The sequence below is a fragment of the Lampetra planeri genome, chromosome 2 (genome assembly GCF_965212315.1).
Source record: "Lampetra planeri chromosome 2, kcLamPlan1.2.h2, whole genome shotgun sequence".
Taxonomy (NCBI): domain Eukaryota; kingdom Metazoa; phylum Chordata; class Hyperoartia; order Petromyzontiformes; family Petromyzontidae; genus Lampetra; species Lampetra planeri.
In genome coordinates this window covers 21,335,958-21,356,818 of record NC_136108.1, presented here as the reverse complement: position 1 = coordinate 21,356,818, position 20,861 = coordinate 21,335,958, and the positions used below count along the sequence as shown (strand labels likewise).

General features: G+C 50.6%; 1 protein-coding gene across 1 annotated transcript in view; it reads right to left on the bottom strand.

Moving 5' to 3' along the window:
* LOC144729707 (E3 ubiquitin-protein ligase HECW2-like) overlaps nt 1–20,861 on the bottom strand; it is a 109,498-nt gene that overhangs the window by 52,120 nt on the left and 36,517 nt on the right. The window contains exons 9-12 of the mRNA XM_078610148.1: nt 19,296–19,396; nt 16,565–18,072; nt 6,277–6,481; nt 2,711–2,815 (exon numbers count right to left, since the gene is read on the bottom strand). Coding sequence (XP_078466274.1) covers nt 2,711–2,815; nt 6,277–6,481; nt 16,565–18,072; nt 19,296–19,396 — 1,919 coding nt within the window. The remainder of the gene's footprint in view (nt 1–2,710; nt 2,816–6,276; nt 6,482–16,564; nt 18,073–19,295; nt 19,397–20,861) is intronic.

Sequence of the window (20,861 nt, the reverse complement as noted above, 5' to 3'; positions counted from 1 at the left end):
CGCAAACAACTGACAAAGCACGCAGCTGATATTGCCTACACGGTGAAGTCACCTGCCAGAGTTAGACACCCTGCCCGTAGCATAAACATAAAAAAATTGCCTGCAAATAAATTCTCAATAAATGAGACACCTCCACGTCTGCCCCCGATTGGCTCAGTCTCAAATGGGTTCTCACCTTTTAATTAAACTAAAAGAACTGCCACCCCCCCCCTCTATACCACGGGCCACAATTAGCACCGTCCTTTGCTCGAGAGAGACGACGGGTGGTACCTAAGCAACAGAAGTATGTGACTGTACAGCAAACAGCAGGCAAAGGATAGGAAGCAATCGATGGAAGCTGTAGAGATTCTATCCAAAGCCGTAATTATAATATATGTTGGGGGGGATACATCCCCCCAATATTGAAATTTTCTGGGTTGGGACCCCCAGACCCTCTGTAAGATTTGGTCCCCCCCAATGTTGACTCCATGGCTACGGCCTTGATTCTATCCACTATGCGCCTTGGCCACGAGGAGGCTGCTTGGGGGCCAATCCACTTGTTCCATCGGTTGTCAGACCAGCAAACGATGGCATGTCTTTTTTGTGGACCTATTCACAAGCAATCTTACCTTACTTAAATTTATACAGCGCCTTCGCCAAGACGCTGAACGAAGAATTAACTGCTGTTTGTACGGCAGAATAGTGTGATGAGACGAATATGATGATGCGTGAAATCAACGATGATGAGAGTGACAGTGAGCGGTAAATGACGAGCGAGTGTGATGGATGGGTAGGAAAGTTTGGAAAAGAGGGACGTAGTTATTAATGGGCAAGGGAGGGGGAAGAGGAGTTGGCGTGAGCAAGGGAAAGTAGGTGAGCTTTAAGGAAAAAACTAAAAAAGGACAGTGCGGGTGATTGTTAGATGCATAGCTATTATTAGCTATATTTTAGTTTACCAAGTAAGGCCCACTGAGCTATATAGCTCTTTCTCAGAAGTAACCTGGCCACAGATAATTGCCCAAAGAAGTGGCTTTTCACGTGGAAATGTATAGCAGCTAAATACTCTAAATGCATGTTTCTAAATGGAGGGAAAAACCAGAGGACCCGGAGAAAAATCTACGCCACCACAGGGAGAACATGCCAACTCCAAATATACAGCAGGCGTTAGGGTTGGGGATCGAACCCACAACCTCCTGAATACCAGGCGAGGTAGTTAACTTCTCACCACCGTGGCGCACCCCACAGTGGCAGCTTGTTACAGTGTAGCGGGGCCAGAAGCGAGAAAGAACGGAATCGTGATTGAGCACACGGAGAGGGGGGGGGGAGGTAATGATTAAGCAGCAACTTTCTCAGTGGTATCCTCCCGCTTGATAACTGCTGGCGTGAAAGCGCACTCCTCTTCACACACGTCCACATCTCGGCTCGTTCCTGACTTCGCATCTCGGCGCTCCACCATAGTCACAAGCAAAGGGTGTTGTTGTTGTTTTTTGTACTTTACTCAGAAGTGGGTTGCCTCAAGAAATTACGATGTAAATGTTCTCAAAGCTAACTGTACCGTGAATCTAAAACTAAAATCACGTGGGCATTGTGATGTGACTGGCCTCTTATCCAGCCGGTATATAATACGTGGTTAATGATCGGGATTTCATTATTTAGCATATGCTCATTACATTTCAGCCATTTACCAGCACACATTGAACACCGTGTTATTTGCCCTACGTATAATAAACATCTTCATTAAAAGACCTAAACGCAATTCACCGAGCCCCAATTAATTACCTACTCTTGAGAAATAATAAATGTATTCCTCGATATGGCAAAACATCTCCCGAGTGATAAACATGCCCACTTCCTTCTACGATGACACACGGAGTCGGGGTTACGCATTCGGTCCAGCCCTGCAGACCTTTGTCCTTTTCTCCGAGATGGACAACGGCCTTTCTCTAATTGGGTATAATTTAATCATGTGCTGCATTAATTGGAGACAAGCAGCTAAAACAATCCGTAGCCTCAAAGTGCACCTAGCCTGCCACAAACACAGTGGGGTTACATGTCACTTCCGTTTGTATGTTGAACTTATTTCGCACCGTACGTAGCCAACCGTGCTAATCGGAGGCACTTAGTGGTGAATGGCAACCGCTGTTGTTGTGTGCATGTCTTTGGGGAGTGGTAGTGCAGTGGTTAGCGCACTGCGTGAGTTTGATTACCGCTAACATTGGTGAACTATATCTGAACTGGTTCTGGGTCTCCCCGAACCTTTCATGAGGACCTGGTGTCGTGCTGGCCACCCACTCCATCGTGCACCATTGCCGGCCTTCATCGGTGCTACTCGCAAACAGCACTTTCCCCTACAGCCTGTTAAATGGGGTCTGCGTGTGTGATTATGTGTGTGCGTGCGTGGGGAGAAGTAGTGTAGCGCGGTTAGCACACTGCACTACAAACCCAGCTACCCCAGTTCGATTCCCGCTCACGGCCAACACCAGTGACGATTATCTGAACCGGTCCTGGGCCTCCCCTACATCGACTCAGGCTCACCTGAGTGCCTGGTGTGATGTATAAACACATCACCACTAGGGAGATAAAGGCGGCTGGGCGTGTTGCTGGCCACCCACCCCATCGTGTGCCATTCTGGCCTTCATAGGTGCTGCTCTTGAACAGCACTTGCCCCAACGGTCTGTTGAGGCTAAACGGTGGGGGGGGGGGGGGTTGTCTTTGTGGGTGCGTGACTTACTGGCCGGCAGGGGCTCGTCCACACGCTGGTAGCGGCTCATGTCCTGCCGGATGGAGGGCAGCTGGCACAGGGGCGGGTGGCTGCTCTCCCGTGAGGGAGGCTCATCTGCGGGAGAGGGCAAGGGAAGCTGTCGGCGACATGCCAGCTCTGGCAGCAGATGTCGAGGTTCATTCAGCAGCACGAGATTATTGGCGCCGAGCGAAAACCAGACACTAAACATGGAAAATCATTTATTTAAGCATACGCTTTGGTTATTTCGGTAAAGTCACGTAGGTAGAAAAGAAAAAAAGAAAATACATATATTATATCACGACGTTTCGATCGCAACACAAGTGATTGTCTTCAGGCGGAAAAAATAATCCAGCAGTAGAACTGCTGAACCAGGAAGAACACAGCGAGAGAGCTGCTACAACAACAAGAGGTTATATATGTTGGCCAAGGGCAAGCAGGCGGGGTCCGAGCTGGAAAGGAGTCCCATCCCCGCACGCAAGCACATCAGTTGTGTTAATGGGGGAGATTAGGGAGAGAGAGATTATGGAGAGAGATTAGCATGTCAAAGTAAATGAGCTTCCATCGCCGCATAACAGCACCCTCGCCGCATAACAGCACCGTCGCCACATATGCGTACAGCAGCAGTGTTCATGGGAGATTAGCACTATGTTGATGGGAGAGATTAGGCAGAGAGATTAGGGAGATTGGCAAGTTAATGTCATGTCTATGTGTAACACATGCTGCGGCGCTGCCAACTGCGCTGTCAGAGGCAAGCGCGTCAACGCAAGGGAACCACCGCAACGGTGGTCGCGCCAGTGAGACACACAGCCAGAACCATCGATACATCGAGGCTATGGGAGCAGAGGTAGCCATGTTAGTGAGACCCCAGCCCGTTAATGCAGAGGCACCCAACTGGGCAATGCAACTCAGAGAGTCGGAGATAACAGCCAAACGGCAGGGAAGAATGGAAGCACCACAGCAAGTTACGACTTTGCTTGGTTAATAACGTCCTTTCAGTGATTGCTCAGCCTATACGCATCTTCTCGGTTGAAATTGTCTGTGTTTATATATCTGGATGGCTTCATGGACAAATCTTTTATGGTAGCCCGAAGGTTTGCAGAGTACTTTGGTTTCGGAAAAAACAATATCGCGCGAGCCCACTGCGTCAGGGATATTGGTTCTGTCGTGTTTCAAATCTGCCTTGTGTTCGCAAACACGGTCCAAGACATGTCGTTTCGTTTCCCCAATGTAACTGCTGCCGCAGATACAACTTAGTTTGTAGACACCAGGGTGTTGCATTTCAGGAATGACATCCTTCACAGATGGGATCAAATCACAGATTTTGTGTACTGTATTGAATCGGACCTGGATCTTGTGTTTGTTTAAGATTTTGGAAATATTTTTGGTAGCACCTGCTATGTATGATAACATGATGGTTTTGATTGGGTCCTCAGATGGTTGTCTCCCCATGGTTGTGGATACAGCTTTGCGGATTGTGCGGTCTGAGTATCCATTCATCTTGAGGGCTTGGTGTATGTGCTCCAGTTCGCTGGATAGGTGGCGCTGGTCGGAGATGCAGCGGGCCCTATGATGTAGTGTTTTGATGAGGGAATTCTTCTGGGCCGGATGGTGGTGGGAGTCAGGCTTTAGATAGGAATCCATGTGGGTGGCTTTCCTGTAGATGGAAAATCCCAACGAGCCATCAGGCCTCTTCTCGATCAAAACATCCAGGAATGGTAGCTTGCCATCATTTTCCACTTCCATGGTGAATTTGATGGATGGGTGTATAGAATTGATGTGGTTGGGAAATTGGTTCAGTGGTGGCTGGCCATGTGGCCAGATGACGAAAGTGTCATCTACATATCTCTTCGACACCTCAAATGTAATTGCACTTAAGGAAAACTATTACGTTAGACCACTCGGCGTTTTCCTCATGGCAAGAGCAATCGGACACATGATCATCAATGATCAGGCTTGGGAAAACTGTTTCAAGTCATTCTTTTCTGCCAACCAGTTATATCCGTGATTCCCATAATCTGAGGATGCCGAAGATTCGCGATGCCACGCTTACCCGCAGAAACGATGGAACTTTCAGATGGTAATGATGACGAATAAACATAACCTAAGCACAACCGTAATGTCACGGTCACCGCGAGTTTAGCGTGCTGCCGCACGTCCCACTGTGCCTCCAACTGCAACGCCCATGCATCCCCGACACGTACATATCATATGACTCAGTGCGAACATCCTGTGCTAAAAATATGAAAAAACATAAACAGGGACGATGTTGCCCTGCGAAGCTACAATGTCACGCAGGCACGAGCGTTTGTTCGCGTTATCTCCTCCAGATACGTCGTCGTTGACAAAGATAACAACCACAGCGACTGGGTGTGGTGGGGTATGCCTGTTATGCAAGGGTTGGCGGATCACGTAGATTTGTCAAACCCTTAAAAACACACTGGCCCAGGAAAGTGCTTTGTTTGTGTTGAACGGATGCTGCAAAGTCTCACGGCTTCAGGACATGAGACAAAGATTGACCTCTTTTCGTCTTACAGACGGTTGGGCGGGTCAATAGATTTAGTGAGCAACTATTTAGGAAAACAGCTACAATTGACTGGGCCAGCACTGTGCACAGCGGTGTTTTGTCATCTGAGCGATGGTGAAGGTCGCTGAGCTTGAGGCTGACCTGCTTCTCATGCCATGGCCTTATGCGGTAGCTGAGCATTGTGGGTCACTTCACGCAGCCATCAGCAACTCATCCCTTTATATATATGGATGGATGCGGCAGAATATACTTAGAATCCCGTTTTTTGGAGGAAAGAATTTATGGATCACGTAGATTCGTAAACTTCCCACACCAGGGGCAGTCACACGGCTCAGGTGGGCCGCTTGTATGTATGTTTGTATGTTGAATTTCTTTCGCACTGTACATCGCCACTTGTGCTAATCGGAAGTGCGGGGGAATGACAACAAACACAATAAGCAGTCCTTAAAGAAATTCGTTTTTGATATAGATTTTAAAGTGCATCGCTTCAGTGGCTTCCTGGAGCAGAGGTTCGTGGTTCGAGACTGGTGTCCACCCTGGTTAACACCGCGGGTCTATTAACCGTAAAAAAATACCACGCGCCATCGTATTCACAGTGGAGGTTAAATATCCTCCATTGGAAATGAGTAGGCCGTTGCGTGCCAGTGCCATTTGTCTAATACAAAAACCCCATAAATTACTTAATTAGAATTACACAGCAGCAGCAGTAGCAGCAAGCAACATTGCCATCTATTGTGAAAACGTGGCAGAAAACCCTCCAGAGGAGCACCAGACGGTCAGCGGCACACACACACACACGCACACACACACACAAGCACACGCACACACACGCACACACGCGCGCGCACACGCACACACACGCGCACACACGCGCACACACACACGCACGCACACACATACACACACACACACGCACACACACACACACGCACACACGCGCACACACACACACACTCGCACACACACATACACACACACACACATACACACACGCACACACACGCACAAGGGAGAAACCGCGGCGGCGCACCTGCGGAGGGACACGCGGCGGCTGGCAAAGCCCTGGCCACCTCGTCGGCCTCCGCCTCCTGGGTCGCCGCCTGCAGGCTGTGGCGCCGCTGCCAGATCGCCTCCTCGGTGTCCGGGCCTCGGCCGTCGGCCTCGCCGCGCTCCGGGACTCCGGCCGCGGTCGCCATCCCTCCGCACGCGCCGCAGCACGCTCGGCCGCTCGTGCCCTGGTCCCCACGCACAGCGAACGAGCGCGCGCGCGTCGAAGCCCTGCGTCACGGCCCGCGAGTGCGCACGCCGCGAGTGTGCGCTCGTGCACGCCACGGGGGAGACTGCATGCATGGTGCTGGGCGTCAAGAGGAGAGGTGGTACAGGAGGAACCACCCAGCCGGCCACAACCGCAACTACTCAGAAGTCGCATTTAGCCGGACCGCGTTGGCTGATCAAATTGTTTTCCTGAAATGTTTTCGAAATGTTATGGAATTATTTGTGAACTGCGTTCCTGAGAATGTGTAATGTATAATATAATTTACTAGACCACGTTGCATGTACAATGTGGAAAACGTTGCTGAAGTGTATGAACCCTTTCCCGTTCCGATGACGTACGTGTAAAGCTTCAAAACAAAACCGGAAGAAAAGCTGAAGTTACTTTATTGGCACCGAGGCTCCCAAAAGGCCACACGGTGGAGGGCGTGTGGCACAATTTGCCGCCAGCTATCATAGAGTGCGGTCGTGTCACTACAGTTCTCTGCAATGAGTACAAAGTCATTTAAAAAAAAAAAACGGTGCTATGCCTCTCTAAATAAAATTAATGCTCGCCACTTGCACGTTCCATGATTTAGAGGTGAACGAGACCCACCCTGCAACTTGCAGACATCTCGGAACGAGAAAGAGTTCAATGTACTTCTGGTAGTACGCAAGTCGGGGTGGTAGAGGCTGGCTGGGAGGGGTGATAGGGGAGGAGTATAAATGTCGATCTAAAGCTTTCGTGACTGCAGGGATTCATCTTCTTGGTTCTTTCGGTAAAGACACGTAAAAAGGAAATAATAAAATAATAAAAATAAAACATCATAAAATAATTCTCACGACGTTTCGGCCACAACGCAAGCAGCCGTCCTCAGGTGAAGAACAGGTCTGTCGGAAAGACATCGTCTGAATGACAGACCTGTTCTTCACCTGAGGACGGCTGCTGTCGGAAAGAAAGCGTCTGAATGACAGACCTGTTCTTCACCTGAGGACGGCTGCTTGCGTTGTGGCCGAAACGTTGTGAGAATTATTTTATTATGTTGTATTTTTATTATTTTATTATTTCCCTTCTACGTGACTTTACCGAAAGAACCAAGAAGAGGGGAGGAGTAGTTGAGGAAATGGGAGAACCCTCAAACCAAACGATATAATTACCATACAGCACAGTACACAGCAAATGCAAAGATTCCCAGTGCAGCCTTAACAGACCGTTGGGGCAAGTGCTGTTAGCGAGCACCTACGAAGGCTGGCACGGCGCACCAGGGGGTAGGTGGCCAGCACCATTCCTGGCTGCCTTTATATCCCGAGTGACGATGTTTACCCACCGCACCAGGTACTCATTGGAGGCTGAGTCGACCTAGGGTACCGGTTCAGATAATCGTCACTTGGTATTGACCGTGAGTGGGAATCGAACTCGGGTCACCGGGTTCATTGTGCAGCGCGGTAACCGTTACACCACCGCTCAGGCACACACACCCATACACTTCACATACTCATACAGCCTTACATATACCTACACATACGCAGACACAGAGCTTGTACGTAGCAATTACTACCTGCCTTCTGCCAAAGCCGCATACTCCTGCGAATATGAACAGGATCCAAGAGCCACAGCAGACGAGTCAAACGACAAGCAATGCAGGAACCTGGAGACCTGAAGTCACAACAAATACTTACAGCACTTTTGCAATGAGCACAAACACAAAGACAAACATCCTCCATAAATAGCCTAACAGAATGTTGGGGCAAGTGCTGTTAGCGAGCAGCACCCTATGATCAATCAACAAAATCAAACTTGATTTAATACAGCGCCCTTCACCAATTTAATTGTCAGAGTGCTTCAAATGTAAACATAAGCATTATATCATTAAAATTTTAGATACACAAAATAGTAAAAAGTACACGCAGTTCCGAATATGTAAGAGAAAAGATAAAATAGTCTTTAGCCTGATTTAAAAAAAACGCTATACCTTCCAAATATCAGATGTTCGTTTTGTACTCAACTTGAACACAAAGTCGACCTGCACGCTGCACCATTAACACACTACATGCTGTGTCATGAACACCCTACATGCTGTGTCATGAACACCCTACATGCTGCACAATGAACACACCGGTCAAACACCCTGCACAATGAACACCCTACACGCTGCGCCATGAACACCCTACACACTGCACCATGAACACCCTACACACTGCACCATGAACACCCTACACACTGCATCATGAACACCCTACACGCTGCACCATGAACACCCTACACACTGCACCATGAACACCCTACACACTGCACAATGAACACCCTACACACTGCACCATGAACATCCTACACACTGCACCATGAACACCCTACACACTGCACCATGAACACCCTACACACTGCACCATGAACACCCTACACACTGCATCATGAACACCCTACACACTGCACCATGAACACCCTAGACACTGCACCATGAACATCCTACACACTGTAACATGATCACCCCACACGCTGCACCATGAACACCCTACACACTGCACCATGAACACCCTACACACTGCATCATGAACACCCTACACGCTGCACCATGAACACCCTACACACTGTAACATGATCACCCCACACGCTGCACCATGAACACCCTACACACTGCACAATGAACACCCTACACACTGCACCATGAACACCCTACACCCTGCACCATGAACACCCTACACACTGCACCATGAACACCCTACACACTGGACCATGAACACCCTACACACTGTACCATGAACACCCTATACACAGCACCATGAACACCCTACACGCTGCACCATGAACACCCTACACACTGCACCATGAACACCCTACACGCTGCACCATGAACACCCTACACACTGCACCATGAACACCCTACACACTGCACCATGAACACCCTACACACTACACCATGAACACCCTACACACTGCACCATGAACACCCTACACACTGTACCATGAACACCCTATACACTGCACCATGAACACTCTACACACTGTTCCATGAACACCCTACACACTGCACCATGAACACCCTACACACTGCACCATGAACACCCTACACACTATACCATGAACACCCTACACACTGCACCATGAACACCCTACACACTGTTCCATGAACACCCTATACACAGCACCATGAACACCCTACACACTGCACCATGAACACCCTACACACTGCACCATGAACACCCTACACACTGCACCATGAACACCCTACACACTGTACCATGAACACCCTATACACTGCACCATGAACACCCTACACACTGCACCATGAACACCCTACACACTGTACCATGAACACCCTATACACTGCACCATGAACACCCTACACACTGGACCATGAACACCCTATACACTGCACCATGAACACACTACACACTGCACCATGAACATCCTACACACTGTACCATGAACACACTACACACTGCACCATGAACACCCTACACACTGCACCATGAACACCCTACACACTGTACCATGAACACTCTACACACTGTTCCATGAACACCCTACACACTGCACCATGAACACACTACACACTGCACCATGAACATCCTACACACTGTACCATGAACACCCTACACACTGCACCATGAACACCCTACACACTGCACCATGAACACCCTACACACTGCATCACGAACACCCTACACGCTACACCATGAACACCCTACACACTGCACCATGAACACCCTACACGCTGCACCATGAACACCATGCACCATGAACACCCTACACACTGCACCATGAACACCCTACACACTACACCATTAACACCCTACACACTGCACCATGAACACCCTACACACTGCATCACGAACACCCTACACACTGCACCATGAACACCCTACACACTGCACCATGAATACCCTACACGCTGCACCACGAACACCCTACACGCTACACCACGAACACCCTACACACTGCACCATGAACACCCTACACACTGCTCCATGAACACCCTACACACTGCACCATGAACACTCTACACACTGTGCCATGAACACTCTACACACTGCACCATGAACACCCTACACACTGCACCATGAACACCCTACACACTGCTCCATGAACACCCTACACACTGCACCATGAACACCCTACACACTGCTCCATGAACACCCTACACACTGCACCATGAACACCCTACACACTGTGCCATGAACACTCTACACACTGCACCATGAACACCCTACACACTGCACCATGAACACCCTACACGCTGCACCATGAACACACTGCACCATGAACACCCTACACACTACACCACGAACACCCTACACACTGCACCATGAACACCCTACACACTGCACCATGAACACCCTACACCCTGCACCATGAACACACTGCACCATGAACACCCTACATGCTGCACCACGAACACCCTACACACTGCACAATGAACACCCTACACGCTGCACCATGAACACCCTACACACTGCACAATGAACACCCTACACACTACACCATGAACACCCTACACACTACACCACGAACACCCTACACGCTGCACCATGAACACCCTACACACTACACCATGAACACCCTACACACTGCACCACAAACACCCTACACGCTGCACCATGAACACCCTACACGCTACACCATGAACACCCTACACGCTGCACCATGAACACCCTACACACTGCACCATGAACACCCAACACACTGCACCATGAACACCCTACACACTGCACCATGAACACCCTACACACTGCACCATGAACACCCTATACACTGCACCATGAACACCCTACACACTGCACCATGAACACCCTACACACTACAACACGAACACCCTACACACTAAACCACGAACACCCTACACACTGCACCATGAACACCCTACACCCTGCACCATGAACACCCTACACACTGCACCATGAACACCCTACACACTACACCATGAACACCCTACACACTACACCATGAACACCCTACACACTGCACCATGAACACCCTACACACTGCACCATGAACACCCTACACACTGCACCATGAACACCCTACACACTGCATCACGAACACCCTACACGCTACACCATGAACACCCTACAGACTGCACCATGAACACCCTACACGCTGCACCATGAACACCATGCACCATGAACACCCTACACACTGCACCATGAACACCCTACACACTACACCATGAACACCCTACACACTGCACCATGAACACCCTACACACTGCATCACGAACACCCTACACACTGCACCATGAACACCCTACACACTGCACCATGAATACCCTACACGCTGCACCATGAACACCCTACACACTGCACCATGAACACCCTACACGCTACACCACGAACACCCTACACACTGCACCATGAACACCCTACACACTGCTCCATGAACACCCTACACACTGCACCATGAACACCCTACACACTGTGCCATGAACACTCTACACACTGCACCATGAACACCCTACACACTGCACCATGAACACCCTACACGCTGCACCATGAACACACTGCACCATGAACACCCTACACACTACACCACGAACACCCTACACACTGCACCACGAACACCCTACACACTGCACCATGAACACCCTACACCCTGCACCATGAACACACTGCACCATGAACACCCTACATGCTGCACCACGAACACCCTACACACTGCACAATGAACACCCTACACGCTGCACCATGAACACCCTACACACTGCACAATGAACACCCTACACACTACACCATGAACACCCTACACACTACACCATGAACACCCTACACACTACACCACAAACACCCTACACGCTGCACCATGAACACCCTACACACTACACCATGAACACCCTACACACTGCACCACAAACACCCTACACGCTGCACCATGAACACCCTACACGCTACACCATGAACACCCTACACGCTGCACCATGAACACCCTACACACTGCACCATGAACACCCTACACACTGCACCATGAACACCCTACACACTGCACCATGAACACCCTACACACTGCACCATGAACACCCTACACACTGCACCATGAACACCCTACACCCTGCACCACGAACACCCTACACACTAAACCACGAACACCCTACACACTGCACCATGAACACCCTACACCCTGCACCATGAACACCCTACACACTGCACCATGAACACCCTACACACTACACCATGAACACCCTACACACTACACCATGAACACCCTACACACTGCACCATGAACACCCTACACACTGCACCATGAACACCCCCTACACGCTGCACCATGAACACCCTACACACTGCACCATGAACACCATGCACACTGCACCATGAACACCCTACACACTACACCCTGAAAACCCTACACGCTGCACCATGAACACCCTACACACTACACCATGAACACCCCACACACCGCACCATGAACACTCGACTTGCTGCACCACGAACACCCCACAACACATAAGACCGGACTGAAAATCCTGACACTCGGACTACGAACCAACAACCCTCGGGGGGTACTGACGGTCGACCGGGCAGCACACGATGACTCCCGCCCGCTACCCTGTCTCCGAAAGACCGGAGGACCTGGCGGAGTTGGGGGTCATGATACTGCAGCATTCCCAACTCACTTCACTTTGCTAGCCCTGGTGGTGAGTGCACGATCTACCATAAATAAGCACAATCGGTGGTGGTCTCTACGGTCATATAGAAAATGATAAACGAATGTCAAAAGTAATTAATTCGTGCACGATTGGTCCACTTACGTACCGTGAGCTTCATTGCAATGAAATGCAATCACAGGTTGACTTGCACCCCCATATGTGCCAGAATAACGTCTGTAATGTATTGTTGTCTGTTTAAATTAAAATATGAAATAAATGTTATTTTACAGTTTTGTTCACCGTTTCCATGAGAAAAGTATGTTATTTTAACGATAGTATTTGATGTGTGGAGGAATTGATACATTTGAATTCCAGAATTATATTACAAGTGCCTAAAATTTTCATTTTTGACTTAAAACTTTCATCACTGCAGGAATTCATATTCGTGGTTCTTTCGGTAAAGTCACGTAGATAGAAAAAATGAAAAATAAATGAACAAACAAAAACACCGACTAAATAAAAATGGGAAAATGATGCTCTGAATATCATGTTTTTGAAACGAGTTTGTTATTTACGTGACTAAAGACTTGCAATGCACAGTACATTGCTGTTGCTACATTCACACTAAACGTCTTCGTTTGTTGCAATACAGACAAAAAATTAGGTTATATCATTAAGCAGTTCAGCTATTAAGTGAATTATTTTTCACCGAAAAGTATTTCCTCCTGCTAGTTAAAAAACCACAACGATAAAATATATAATAATTATAATAATCGTAAATTGGAAAAACACATTGACAAAGTACTTAAAATGCTTACCTACTGATCAATCAAGGACGAGTAATTATCAAAACATAAGAGCCTGGATAAAAAACCAAATAACCAACACGTGAACGTACAGCAGCCGCCACCGACGCCTTCCCCTTGGCTGCGCACGCCACCACGACCGGCCGCTCACGCTCCAAGCCCCCCGCCGCTCCCCGTGCGCCCGGCCCTACAGCGTCCTCCTCGGTGGCGGACGCCAAACCCGTGCAGGTGGTGTGCAGCATCATCATCATCATCACCACCATCCACACGGAGCGGAGCCGACAGCGACGCACACGGTGCTGGCGACGCACGGCCCTTCTCTGAGTGCCGGCCAGCGGGAGGGGGAAGACACCGACGACGCCGCCTCGTGTGCGCGCTCGCCGCGCTCGATCTGCGCGACGAGCGGCTTCCTGCCAACTTTTATTCCGCCTCGTGAGTGAGGGCGGTGGTGGGGGGTTTGGGGGAAAAAAAAAATCTGCGAGCCCCAAGAGAACATTACGTCGGAATTGCATCTGCGAGCGCGCTTTGTTTATCCGCCGCACGCCGCCTTCTCCGCGACTTCCCATTTGAACGTAAACTCCGCTGATGTCACTGCTGCACCTGCTGTCGCTTCCGCCTCGCTATCTGCTGCACTGTCGACGTTCAACCTCCAAGGATCTGTGCCCATGTGGCTATGCACGTGGGCCGTAATCCCAACAGTTTCTTGCCCCCTTGGCTGCCAACCTCTGGGTGCCACTCCAAATGCCTGCCTCACACTTAACCGGGGCGGTGATGGCTATTCGCATGGCTGCCTGTAATCCAACATGGTGGAGGCGGTGAGGGTTAGTGGGTCACCGCACAATCGTTGTGGATCTCCCTTCCTGTGGGTGACAGGGAGCCATACCCTGGCTCTCCAGGAGAAGTAAAATGTGGACTACGTCTGTTTTACCTGTATGGGATACACTGTTGCCTCCTCCCATGTGTGGGTTTTCTCTGGATGCTCTGGTTTCTGTCTTGCATACATACCTACACTCATTCATTTGGCTACTAACTACTCAATATATAGAGGATCGCAGAGCTCGGGGGGAGGATTTAGCGCCGGCTCACCACGCGGTTGACTTCGCCGCTTGCCTGTGGTTGCTCCTCGCGCCTCGGAGTCGTTCTCTCTCGACGAGGACGAGCGAACACTGTGGTGCGGTGTGTTACAATTTGACGTGACGATTGCTATAATAATGCATCATCTATTATCGCTTGAGCTCAAGAGTTCAACCGCTGCACGGCAGTGCACGTGACCAAAAAAGGCTCACAGTTCCACATCCCAGTGCTGAACCAAATAACCCGTTAATTACGCCGTTGGGATCGCCTATGGCAGCTACACCGCCTGCCTGCCGCAAAAACTTGGCAGCACCGTCCCGAAAAAGAATCTTGAGACTCAGTGAGGTTTACCTGGGTACACACATGCGATAATGCAAAAAATGTATAATAAATAATCATTTTGATTGATAAGGTGCCCTTAAAGAATGGATGTACCGAGCGCCAAGGTGTGTGCGCGTGTCTCACAGCTGTTCGCTTCGCTGCAGCGCCACAGACAGACACGCTTGTGGTTGCGCACGCGGCCTAATGTTTAGGAGGATTATATTTGAGCATTGAGTGTGCAGGGTAAACGATGAGCGGGACGGGCGTGGTGAGAGATGCAGTTGCATTGTTTGACGATGTGCTCAAATGTTGGGCGAGCTCTAATTGCGGGGAGTGTTCTCGCACGCGCGCTGCGTGTCACATTAAAATAGACCGTAAAGCCAAGGTACACAGCGAAGCTGTTTCTCTCACACTCGCACACACACGTGGCTTAATACGGATTTCTTTGGGGATGCGGGTGCGAGCACAGATTACACCACGTTCTAACTTCACTGGGTGAATTTAATACGCCGGGGTTTGTATAGATGTATGTTGAACTCCTTTCGCAGCCAACCACGCTTACCGGAGGTGCTGGAAATTCAATGGGTTTATGAACTTCAACGCTCTTTGTAAAGGAAAGTACCCATTGAGTAATATGGTATTTGTATTTCTAAATTAAACTCTGCATACCATAGTGTAAAGCTGCTGCATACTAGGCAGGTTTTTACTCCAAACGTTCATCACCAACTTGACGCAGATCAACGGCTTAAAAATATCCAAGAGGACTGGCTCATGCACGTTTAACATCAATATTTCAAAGCATGAACCCGCTGCATTTAAGTGACACCACTCTCTTACATTAGCTCAGGATGTGATGCTTTCCACGTACCCTTCAAGCTTGCCAACGATTTCGTTGCAGTAAATTAAACTATTTCCATTTTACCAGGTAAGACCCACTGAGCTATAGAGCTTTCTTTCAGAAGTGGCCTGGCCACAAATGATAGCTCAACGAAGTGGCTCATCATGTGGAAATGTATAGCAGCCAAATACTCTACGCATGTGGAGGAAAAAAACGGACTCGGAAAGAAATCCACGCGACTTAGGGGAAAACATGCAAACTCCAAATATACAGCAGGCGTCAGGGTCGGGATCGAACCCACGACCTCCTGTATACCCAGCGAGGTAGTTAACATCTCACCACTGCGGCGCGCATCATCCTAGGCAAGCATGTGCGTACGTACGTACACGATAAGAGCAACTCGCGCGGGGCCGCTCTGAGGAGCGTGGAACTCGCCGCACGCCTCACCTGAGTCCTGCTCCCCTCGGCCGTCCCCTCTGTGGCCGCGTCAGCGGAGGCCTCGTCCTCATCCTGCGATGAGAAGGCGGTGCTCTCCGAGAGGCGGGCGCTGTCGAAGGACGACACGCACGTGGTGGTGCAGCTGTCCAGGGAGGAGACCCGCGTAGCAGAGCACGCCGGACACGGCGCATCGCCCCGGTTCCCGACTCCCTCCGGCGTCCGGCCTCCCGCCTCCACGTCCGACGCGGCCGCCTCCGCGAGGGGACTTCCCGCCCCACCCGCTTCGTGCTCCTCGGGGGCCTCCTCCTCTCGGGAGCCGCCCCCGTCCGAGACCACGCGGCCCGGGCTGGGTTCCGCTACGCTCTCGGTTCCCAACACGTTGCCGACGGCGACGTCCGGATCGGCCGTCCCGTCCAACGCCACCACGGCGGAGCCTCTCCGCTCCTCGGCGCCATCTCCGCTCCCGAGCCTCTCCGCGGCGCTCCGCTCGGCTCCGGCGGGGCACTCTGGTCTCGCCTCGTCCAAATCCGGGCTTCGCTCGGGCCGCCGCACCCCAATAGGGCCCACTTCCTCGTCGTCGGCACCCGGCGCGGTCCTGTCGTCTTCCAACATTCGCTCCGCGCCGTCGGCCCCTTCCGATTCCGGGGACCCGTCGCGGACGCCGCCATTGCCGTCGTCCGGCCTGGCGCCATCTCCAACCGCGGCCGCGTGTCGGCCCCGGCGGTCATCGTCGCCGCCGCCGCTCTCGTCGTCGCCGTCGTCGCCGGCCGTGAGCCGCGTGGACGGCAGGCTGTAGAGCAGGCGGTGCAGCGCCACGTAGTGGGTGCGCGGGGTGGTCGGCTGGTGCGTCTCCAGCACCGAGGCCTCCACGCTCTCCAGCTCCGACACGACCAGCGACAAGGGCCGCATCTCCGCCGCGGGCCGAGCCTCCCCCAACGGGGAGAGCGACGAGCGGGCCCGCGCCCCCGCGTCCCCGGTCCGGTTCGACAGACCCTCGGGGAAGCCCGCCTCGCTCCTCACCAGATGGGGCACCCTCTGCTCGCCGGGGTGCGCACCGGGACTCTCGCAGTCCGAGTCGATGTAGAGGATCGTGTTCAGCCTGCTGTTTGTGGGGAAACTGCTGCTGAGGGCCACGGCGGGCGTCACGCGGTGGCCCTGGCGCTGAGCGACGGCCGCTGCCTGCCCCTCCACCAAGGAGTCCAGGTAGTCGTTGAGGGAGCCGTGCCTGTTGGCGGCCGCGGCGGCGGCCGACGCGGCGGCCGCGGCGGCCGCGTCCGCCTCCTCCGAGGCCCCTTCGCCGGCCCACGCGGCCACGCCGGCGTCCTCGGCGAACACGTCGTCGTGCGGGCGCGCTTCCTCCAGCCCCCTCTGCGTGGCGCCGTTAGCGTAGGACCTCTGGGTGGCTCCCAGGGTGCCGCCGCTCGTCTGGGTCTGCTCTTCGTCGTCCGAGGGGCTGGTCACGTCGCCGTTCATGGCCGACACGCCGATGTAGGCCCCCGCCGAGTCGGGGGATGCATCTGCACGGCACGGGGAATCGACTGAACAATTGAGCGGTTATTTTTTTTGGTTTGGTTTGTTTACATTAATTAGCAGGGGATATGGCCTCTTTTGGGTTTTGATGGGTTGGTGGAATTGATGGGCGGAGTTGTTGTTGTTGTTGTTCAAGAATACCTCGATAACTAAAAGCGCCGCTGTCATTGGAGTGGAAGATTGAATACGTAACATGAAAACTTCTCTGTTAAGCGAGAAGTCACGACCAACGCCATCAACTTGGTGACCGGAAATCGGTCACCATTCTCCATAAACAGCAACAAGTTAAGCTGTAATTAAACCTCGTTGGTCGACCATGAAAATGCCATTTCATTTCACTGCCACCAAGTTTATCGAACTTTTTCAAGCATCCTGAACTTCTACAACAGACACATCGCAAGACAGACACAATCAATAACCATTAGCGCAGAAGAGGCTTACAACTCTATACCCTTTGCAGGATAATTACTTTTCTTGACTTACCGAGGAGCACATCTGATTTCCAAGCTACCCTGCTCCCAATGTGCACAACATTTAGATAGTGGTTTCAAATTATTCCTGCTTTGAAAGATTTACCATTGTAATATTATCACTGAACATTGTTTCGTGAAATTTATATTACAGTTAACTGAAATTATAAACGCATCTTCTTCGCTGCGGGTTTTGAGTATAGATGAATGTGCTTACTGGCTATGTGGGTTCGTAAACATTATGAGAGTCGCCGTGTTTTACTGTACTGCATTCATTTCATTTTACCAGGTAAGGCCCACCGAGCTATGTAGCTCTTTTTCAGAAGCGACCTGGCCACAAATGATAGTTCAACGAAGTGGGTTTATCACGTGGAAATTCAAAGCAGCCAAATACTCTAATCACATGTTTATAAATGTGGAGGGAAAGTCTGGAGGACCCAGAGAAAAATCCACGCGACCACGGGGATAACATGCAAACTCCAAACATGCAGCAGGCATCAGGGTTGGAATCGAACCCATGTCCTCCTTCATACCAGGCGAGATGTTAACTATCTCGCTTGGTATACATTTAGAAACACACGTTTCGAGTATTTGGCTGCTGTAATCGTCCACATAAGGCCACTTCATCGGCGCGATCATTTGTGGCCAGGTTGCTTCTGAAAAAGATCTACATAGCTCAGTGGGCCTTACCTGGTAAAATGTTAAATAGTTGAGTAAAAATAGTGGTAAAGATGCGGCACCTGGGTGCATGGAGGAAGTGATCTCGAAGCGGAACTGCAGCTGGCCGCTCACGTGGTCGGTGGGCATCCTTCGCGTCAGATTGTAGCTCAGCACCTGATCACTGCAAAGACAAAGACCCCCGCCCCCCCCCCCCCCGTAGAGTTTAAAACTACTGTAGGGGCAAGTTTTGTTAGCGAGCACCTATGAAGGCCGGCATGGCACACGAGGAGGTGGGTGGCCAGCACCACGACCGACCTCCTTTGTCTCCCCAGTGGCGATGTTTACACACCGCACGAGGTACTCATTTGAGGCTGAGTCGACCTAGGGGATGCCCAGAACCGGTTCAGACAAAAAGAAGCCCAGCTGTTGGTGGTCGACTTCATCTTCAGGGCTTTGTACAATGGGGGATTCTGGAACCGGAGCCCTGACAGTAACCGTGTTTCATCAGTGCTTGCCCAGACAACGTGTGCCAGTAACAACAGGCGCAAGCCAGTGACGAATTAATGTAAGCAGCGTGATAATCACGGGGTGTGTAACGTGTCAACATCACGCAAATGACAGACGCGTCAAATTGTACGCATGATAATATAATCCGTTAGTGCTAATAGATACGGAAATGTTGCACAAAAATGTTTCCTACAGGCTGGGGCAGTAGTGCTCAACCAGGGTTCGTGGACCCCTGGGGTATGTGGCAATGTACGTGAGGTGATTTACCTGTCAAATGATATCATACACGAGAGTCATTGCCGAACAATCACGTATGAATGTGCCAATAAAAATGGACGACGATAACTTTTTAATCCAAATGGTAACCTAGAACGACGTAAAAGGCCTGTAGCTTCCAAGAATAATAAAATAATAATAATACTATAAATCGGCGAGTGTGAACAAGTTACGCCGCGCATGCAGAGTGTCCGTCGATTTTTTTTTATTCGCTTGCATTTTACTAGCTAGTTAGGATACCTCACAAAATGGACAAGTTGTTGGAAATTTACGTGAATTATTCATACATTTATTTCTCAGAAGCATGTTGGGTCAGGCAAGGGGGGGTAAAAACTCGGTTGAAACGAAATTCAACAAGGGGTGTAACAGTAGCCAAAAATAGGTTGAGAACCACTGGGCTGGGGGTCAGACGATGAATGACCCGGATAAACTGTGCCGGCACAAGCGAGACGCGCAGTAAGGATGAGACGGAGACACCGCTGGCGAGACGTCAACGGGAGCGAGCGAATTGTGGGAGCGTCACAAGTCGGAGACGTCGTTCGATGAGGCAGAACAAGACGGTGGAAAGGAGGCCAAAAGGAATTGTTTCAAGAAGTGGTCAAGAATCAAAATCATGACACCTGAATCGTGACAATCCATCAAACTGTACAGAGGTCAATAACAAACATTAAAACGGGGTAAATGAACCTCATGGCGGGACCCTGGGGTCCCATAAGCCCCCGGCTCTCGCATAAACATCATATTATAATGTAAACAAAAACTTTGCTCTTTTTCACTTGAAGGATGGTGGCAAGTGTTGTCTTGTTAAACTATGCCTTTAAAACTAAAAACTACTTACCTGCAGTACCTCTATTTAAATACAC